Raw genomic sequence first — 7,937 nt, forward strand, 5'->3', positions numbered from 1 at the left:
CTAACCCTAACCCTAACCCTAACCCTAACCCTAACCCTAACCCTAACCCTAACCCTAACCCTAACCCTAACCCTAACCCTAACCCTAACCCAAGGTGGCGGCAGCCAGTTTGCGGCAGCAGTGCTTGTTTGCAGAGACAAGAGGTTCCAGCAAATCCTAGTCGGCGGCAGCCAGGTCGCGGCAGCCAGGCGGCGGCAGCCAGCAGTACGCGGCAGCCAGGTCTGTGTTTCGAGAGACAACAGGTAGTCCCAGCAAATCCTAGTCGGCGGCAGCCAGGTCGCGGCAGCCAGGTCGCGGCAGCAGGTACGGAGAGTTTCGAAGAGCAAATTATGTTCCAGCAAATCCTAGTCGGCGGCAGCCAGGTCGCGGCAGCCAGTTTGCGGCAGCAGTTCTGTGTTTCAAGAGACAAGAGGTAGTTCCAGCAAATCCTAGTCGGCGGCAGCCAGGTCGCGGCAGCAGATAGTGTGTTTCGAGAGACAATAGGCAGTCCCGGCAAATCCTAGTCGGCGGCAGCCACAGGTAGCGACAGCGCAGCCATGTCCCTAGAGGCGAGAGAGAGATCAGAGCCCAATAGTAGCCAGATCCAATCCTAGCCAAGAGCGGCGGCAGCCGCGGTAGAGGTTAGAGAGATACTCGAGCCGATTCTAGCCAGCTCCAATCCTAGGCTACGGCGGCGGCAGCCGCGGTAGAGGAGAGTGAGCAGTTCGGTCTTATCTCTCAGATCAGAGCTCAAGGCCTAGAGAAGTCCAATCCGAGCCTAGTCTTAAGCGGCGGCAGCCGCGGTAGAGGTGAGTACAATCCTCTTCTCAGGCCCTAGCCTCTAGCGACGCGGCAGCTCTAAACAAAGACAAGATCTTAGATAGGAGCTGAAGCTCTTCTCCTATCTTAGCCAGATCTTGTCCAGCTCTTGTGCTAAGAGCTGCAGCTCTAAAGGGGCAAGACAAGTAGCTCCTAAGTCAAGAGCTGCGGCTCCTAAGATAAGAGCCAGATAGGAGCTACTTGTCTTCGGCTTAAGAGCTGCAGATCCTATGGTAAAGACAAGTAGCTCCTAACAGCTCCTAAGATAGGAGCTACTTGTCTTCGGCTTAAGAGCTGCAGATCCTATGAGAAAGACAAGTAGCTCCTAAGTCAAGAGCTACAGATCCTATGGCAAAGACAAGTAGCTCCTAAGTTAAGAGCTGCAGCTCCTATTGGTCAGAGAGTTGCAGTTCCTATGGCCGAATCCTAGTCGGCGGCAGCCAGGTGGCGGCAGCCAGTTTGCGGCAGCCAGTTCTGTGTTTAGACAAGAGGTAGTCCCAGCAAATTCTAGTCGGCGGCAGCCAGGTAGCGGCAGCGCAGCCAGGTCCCTAGAGGCGAGAGAAAGGTAAGAGCCCAACAGTAGCCAGATCCAATCCTAGAGCGGCGGCAGCCGCGGTAGAGGTTAGAGAGATACTCGAGCCGATTCTAGCCAGCTCCAATCCTAGCCTACGGCGGCGGCAGCCGCGGTAGAGGTGAGTAAGCAGTTCGGTCTTATCTCTCAGACCAGAGCTCTCAAGGCCTCGAGAAGTCCAATCCTAGCCTAATCCGAGCCTAGTCTTAAGCGGCGGCAGCCGCAGTAGAGGTGAGTACAGACAATCCTCTTCTCAGGCCATTCCTAGCCTGTACCGGCGCGGCAGCTCTAAAGGCGAAGACAAGATCTTAGATAGGAGCTGAAGCTCTTCTACCATCCAACCTTAGCTAGACCTTGTCCAGCTCTTGTGATAAGAGCTGCAGCTCTAAAGGGGCAAAAACAAGTAGCTCTAAGTCAAGAGCTGTGGTTCCTAAGATAGGAGCCAGATAGGAGCTACTTGTCTTCGGCTTAAGAGCTGCAGATCCTATGACAAAGACAACTAGCTCCTAAGTCAGCTCCTAAGACAGGAGCTGCAGTAGTCTTCCGCTTAAGAGCTGCAGATCCTATGACAAAGACAAGTAGCTCCTAAGTCAGCTCCTATAAGATAGGAGCTGACAAAGACAAGTAGCTCCTAAGTCAAGAGCTGCAGCTCCTATTGGTCAGCTCTTATCATAAGAGCTGCGAGCCCTAGAGCTGGCTCTAATGTCTACGAGTAGGTCAACAGCAGTGAGCCTATTCTACAGCCCATCCCCTAGATCCAAGCGAGCTTCTCCTCCCCTAGGCTAGAGCGGCGAATGCCGCAGTTGAGGTGGTTGTTGGTCGTTCTCTCGTGCCTAAGCCGCATTCTATCATATTATCGCACGATCTTCAACACTGTGTGTGCGGCGATCTGCTCCTGCTCAAGCCGGGGGGCGCTGCCCCCCGGACCCCCCGCGCCTGCGGCGGGCTTTTCTGGCCGCTGCGCGGGGCCTTTTTGCCGCTGCGCGGAGCTTTCTATCAGGCTCGCTGCGCTCGTAACTAACCCTCCCCCTCTCTCTCTATCGGCTCGCTGCGCTCGCTCTAAAACGGACTCGGCTTGCGCCTCGCTCCTAAACGAGCTCGCCGCGGCGTTGCCGCGTCTCGCCTGTCTAGACAGTATAGGAGCTCGTTAGGAGCTACCTGGGTTCGTGACAGGAGCTGCGGCTCTTACTTAGGAGTTATCTGTCTTTGTCAGAGGATCTGTAGCTCCTAAGCAACTCCTAATGATAGGATCTGCAACTCTAATGGCGAGATGTAGTCATATAAAGCAGAGATCGAGGTCTTGATTTTTAACGCTCGAAGAAGCTACTTGCATTCGGTTTTGAAGCTGCAGCTCTTAGCTTTAGAGCTTACTGTCTCTCTCAGAGCATCTGCAGCTCCTAAGCAGCTCCTAAGCAGCTCCTAATGATAAGAGCTGCAACTATTCATGGCGAGATTCAGCGTCGAGACGGCGCGCAACAATATCGGCTCCAATGCCTTTAGCGCGCTTGAGAGCTGCAGCTCCTAAGTTAAGAACTGCAGATCCTAAGGTAAGAGCTGCAGCTCCTATTCCTAAAGAGCTGCGTGAGCAGCAGGTTGAGGTGTGGCCTAAGCGCAGCGCGCGGTTAAGGTTGCTGCTGCGGCGGAAGAAGCTCCTGACGGGCCTGATGGGCCTGATGAGCCTGGAGGCCTAAGGGGCCTGATCGCCTAGACAGCCTAGCCCTAACCCTAACCCTAACCCTAACCCTAACCCTAACCCTAACCCTAACCCTAACCCTAACCCAAGGTGGCGGCAGCCAGTTTGCGGCAGCAGTGCTTGTTTGCAGAGACAAGAGGTTCCAGCAAATCCTAGTCAGCGGCAGCCAGTTCGCGGCAGCCAGTACGCGGCAGCAGTTCTGTGTTTCGAGAGACAAGAGGTAGTCCCAGCAAATCCTAGACGGAGGCAGCCAGGTCGCGGCAGCCAGTACGCGGCAGCAGGTACGGAGAGTTTCGAAGAGCAAGATATGTTCCAGCAAATCCTAGTCGGCGGCAGCCAGGTCGCGGCAGCTCAAGTTCACGGCAGCAGGTAGTACACAAACAGGGAGACAAGAGGTAGTTCCAGCAAATCCTAGTCGGCGGCAGCCAGGTCGCGGCAGCAGATAGTGTGTTTCGAGAGACAATAGGCAGTCCCGGCAAATCCTAGTCGGCGGCAGCCACACAGGTAGCGACAGCGCAGCCATGTCCCTAGAGGCTAGAGAGAGATCAGAGCCCAATAGTAGCCAGATCCAATCCTAGCCGAGAGCGGCGGCAGCCGCGGTAGAGGTTAGAGAGATACTCGAGCCGATTCTAGCCAGCTCCAATCCTAGGCTACGGCGGCGGCAGCTCAGAGCTCAAGGCCTAGAGAAGTCCAATCCGAGCCTAGTCTTAAGCGGCGGCAGCCGCGGTAGAGGTGTGAGTACAATCCTCTTCTCAGGCCCTAGCCTCTAGCGACGCGGCAGCTCTAAACAAAGACAAGATCTTAGATAGGAGCTCGGCGCCGGCGTGCTATCGCTCGCCTCGAGCGGCGGCGCCGCGGGAGTTGGCGGCGGCGCGGCGATCGACGACGCCATGCAGAACGGCGCCACGCCGCTGTACATCGCGTGCAAGCAGGGCCCCCTCGAGGTCGCCAAGCTCCTCTCCTCCTACGGCGCCACGCCCGAGGCGGTCGCACACAGCCGCGGCCACGCCGACCTCGCCGCCTGGCTGGTCGCCAGCCGCGGCTGGACGCCGCTCGCGCACATCGAGAGCCTCACCGCCACCCGCACTCTCTCCCTCCTGCGCAGCGGCGCGAGCCTGCACGAGGGCGAGTATAGGGTGAGATTTCAGGTCTGCTCCATTGTCTGCCAATTGGCAGCGTGAGCTGCACACAGCTCGTTCGAGCGCCACTTTCTCTTTTGGCAGGTTCGACGCGCGCGCGCGTGCGTGCACGTGCAAGTGCAACAAACGAACGACACGCCAAAGCCTTGCAGCGCACCTTTTGTGTGCGGTGTCCTCCAATGCATCTTGGATCCGCGGCGGGGCGACGATCTCCAGCGTCCGATCACGCGGTCGAGAAAGAAGGCGCGGGAGAGAGAGCCGACCGCCGGCCGCCCACAGTCGGAGGCGGGCAAGCCGGAGAGGCTCTTGCGCAGAGACGAGGCGCAATACAGGAAAAAGAATTCCTCGCACAGCACACAGGTTCGACCCGGCCCGGCCCTTTTGAACAGTCGTCCTCGGGAAAAAGAAAGAAAGCGGAGTCTGCGCGAAGCCTCAGCACCCTCCACGCTGGCCCCGCTTGAAGCCGTGGCGGCATGCTCGTCTCCTCGCTCTGCGCTCCGCCCTCCCACTTTATGGCCCGGCGGACGCCACCTCCGTCTCTGCTCTGCGAGGGTCCATTCGTCGCCGCGCCCTGCGGCCGCTCCGTCGGGCTTCTTGCGCTCGAGCTCGACGGCGACAGCGAGTTCTACCACGTGACCTCCGGCGGCCGGCGCTGCACGCTGCACCACGTTGCGGACTCGGACTGGTCTCTGCGAGACGGCTCCGATGACGAGCCGCCGCTCGAGCTCGGCTCTCCCGAGCAGATTTTCGATCTCGCCTTCCGCCCGCAGCCTGGCGCCGAGGAGAGACTCGCCGCTGCTGCGCCGCACTGGCCGGCCCGCCTGCGCGACCGCCTCGCCCGCCGCCGGGTCGCCGGCCGCGGCACAGTCGCGCTGGACGCCGGCTGGTTCCTCGAGGCGCTCGGCGGCGCGGAGCCGATTCCAACGCCGCTCCTCTTTCCGGGCGGCGGCGCGGCGCTTGGCCTCTCCGGCCTGCAGGCTGCGGCAGCCGTTACGCGACGGACCGCCGTCTCGCTCCGGGCGGGCCGCTGCGACGTCGCTGATGTCGCCTTTGCTGAGGTTCTGCAGCGCGCGATTCGCGCCGAGCGGGCGGCTGGCGGCAGCAGCGCCAGCGGCGGCGACGACGTGTGGGGTGGAGCGGGGCGGCTGGTAGGCGAGTATGTGAGCGGCGAGCTGGCGCAGATCGGCGATGATGTTGCGGCAGGCTGCCGCGAGGCGATCGGCAAGGGCACGCTGCGCGTCGACTTTCCGGCCGAGGAGCAGAGGCGGTGCGGAACCGCTGCGGCCCGACCCTTCTCTGACTCTGCTCCTGAGCCGTCCTGCAGGCGCCGCTCGGCCTCTCGCTCGGCCCGCTGCAGCCGTCCGGCGAGGCGGCGGGCGCAGCCTCGGCTGGCCTCGGTGCGGAGGTTGGCGAGGTGGAGGAGGGAGGCGTTGCCGACGAAGCCGGGGTGAGGGCCGGCATGCTCTTCCACCGCCTCGAGGGGCCGGACATGCTCTTGATGCGGGGAGGCGCCCCCGCCCTCTCCTTCGAGGCGCTCCTAGACACTTCCTAGACACCTCCTAGACACACCTCTTATACCCCTCCTAGACCCCTCCCGCTGGTGCCCCGCCCACTCCTCTCGAGGCATCGGCCGCCCGTCGCCACCCGGGCGGCTCCGCGCCTCGCTCCCAGGCGATTCTCGCAGAGGTTGACGCGAGGCGCGCGCGGGGCGGCAGCCTCACCGTCGTGTTCGACACCGCCGTGCCCGCCGCGCGGCTCTACGCGGTCGAGCTGCCCGCAGTGCCGGCGCTGCGCGCTCTCGCCACCGCCGAGGGGATGGCGGGGCCGGCGAGGCTCGAGCTGGGAGAGGAGCTGGCTCGGCTGTGCGAGGAGGGCGGAGGCGGCGGCGGCGAGGGAGGCGGCGGCGACGAGAGAGGCGGCGGCGGCGAGAGAGGCGGCGGCGAGGGCGGCGGCGGCGAGGGCGGCGTGTTGTGGTCGGAGGAGGAGGCGAGGCTGTTTGTGGGCGACGCGGGCTCCCTCACGGCTGCGCATGTCGACATCTGCCCGCAGCTCGAGTTTGCGCACGGTTCTCACGGACGCCGCCGGAGAGACGCTCCGCCCCTCGCCCTCACTCTCGCGTGGCGTCCCCTGCGCAGGCCTGACTGGGCTCAAGCTGCTCGGAGTAGCGACGCGCGAGGCCACGCCGCGCCTCGCCGCGCTGCACGCCGCCGACTACACCCAGCTGGACGCCGCCGAGGCGCGGCCGAGGCATCGCAGCGGCGGCGCCCGTCGCCGCCGGCTCAGGCGGAGAGGGGCCTGGAGCTGTAGGCGCAGGCCGAGCTGCTCGCGACGCGCGTGCCGGTGGACCGCCCTCTCGACGACGCGCAGCGGGCGCTCTTGCTCGACGAGGCGGTGACGGCGGTGGCGCTCGAGCCAGGCGACCTCGGCGTCTTTGACTCTGGCTGCCTCCACTTCGCCGCCAACGGCCTCCACTGGCCCGTGACCGGAGGCATGAACGCCGCCCTCTACCACGGCATGCTCACGCGGCCGCTGCTGGCGCAGCTGCGAGCCGCCGCCCGGCGGGAGGCCGGCGGCGGCGACGCCTCTGGTGACGAGGGCGACGAGGACGACGCGTGGGCGGCGGGGGAGAGCCTGCGGCCGTCTGACCTGCTGCGAGAGCTGGACGCCGGCGGTGCCGGATGATGATGAACCGATGACAGCGTTGTGTTCATTCATGCGGTTTGTTCTCTACTTTGAATCGCAGTGCAAATCACATGTAATCTCGCGCGTCTCGCACTCGCGCGATATGGCATATGCCGCCCCTCACGCCTCAGCCCTCTCGCGTCCACTCGTCTCGCCTCCCCGGGCGGGCGCTCCCCGCACCCCGCGCCGGCCGCGGCCCCAAAAAGTCCGCACAGCAGCTGTTCGCGGGGAGGCGCGGCACGAGCACGCCCCATGCCGCGCACGCCTGCAGCACGCGCGCGACGACGGCCCCCCTGCGACAGCACATTCGGTCTACCCCCATCTGCATGCCGCGTGCTGCCAGTTCCTGCCCTCGCTGCGCAGCACTTGGTTTAAAGTCTGCTCGGGACCTATATATCACGGTCTAAGCACGCCCGATGATCGATGCGTGGGTCGCCACATGGCACTCCCAGCACGCCCACGCGCACACGTCGCCCGGCCTCGGCCGGTGCGGCTGGGGGCCACCACAAAGCTCCGGCGTGGTAGGATTCCTATGGGCTCTCTTCACAGCCGAAAAGGCCCACATTTGTCGCCAATCGAGCTCCTTGCTAGGTAACAGCTGTCGCGCGGCCCACCAAGGCGGGGTTGTCGCACAGCCGAGGTACGGCTGCCTCGTTCGTCCGTCACGGCCGGCCTGAGAGCGCTGGCACCGCCTCCGAAGCCGTCCACGGCGAGCGGCAGGGCCTCTGCGGTGCAGCGAAGCGTGCTGACTTCAGCCGTTTGAGCATCACTGGAGTGAGGCGTTCTCTTCTTGCCGGTTATCTTCTTGGCGGCGTGCCGCGTGCATACTACGTGACGGTGTAGGCGCGTGGGCTCGCCTAAAAGGCTCGCACCTGTCGGAATTGTGGCGCGAGCTCTTCCGCCTCTGCTCCAGAGGGTACAGCGACCCAATGGATCCAGTCCAGCGATCTCAGTTCGTCTGTTGAGGGCGCTCCTCCGCTCCCACCGTTGCACTAGGTAGTGCTGCCGTGTACTGGCGCCAGCGAGCTCCATTCAGATCCCGCACGCGCGATCG

The 7,937-nt window shown here is 63.1% G+C and overlaps 1 protein-coding gene across 1 annotated transcript; it reads left to right on the forward strand.

Moving 5' to 3' along the window:
* Positions 1 to 4,713: 4,713 nt before the first annotated feature.
* EMIHUDRAFT_116373 (hypothetical protein) lies at positions 4,714 to 6,883 on the forward strand (the record flags this gene model as incomplete). The annotated part of the gene is made up of 5 exons (XM_005775882.1): positions 4,714 to 5,361; positions 5,526 to 5,648; positions 5,873 to 6,266; positions 6,337 to 6,362; positions 6,509 to 6,883. 5 exons carry the CDS (start codon positions 4,714 to 4,716, stop codon positions 6,881 to 6,883), a joined length of 1,566 nt encoding a protein of 521 aa, XP_005775939.1.
* Between the last annotated feature and the right edge of the window lie 1,054 nt (positions 6,884 to 7,937).

This window comes from Emiliania huxleyi (assembly GCF_000372725.1).
Source record: "Emiliania huxleyi CCMP1516 unplaced genomic scaffold EMIHUscaffold_290, whole genome shotgun sequence".
In the NCBI taxonomy this organism is placed as follows: Eukaryota; Haptophyta; order Isochrysidales; family Noelaerhabdaceae; genus Emiliania; species Emiliania huxleyi.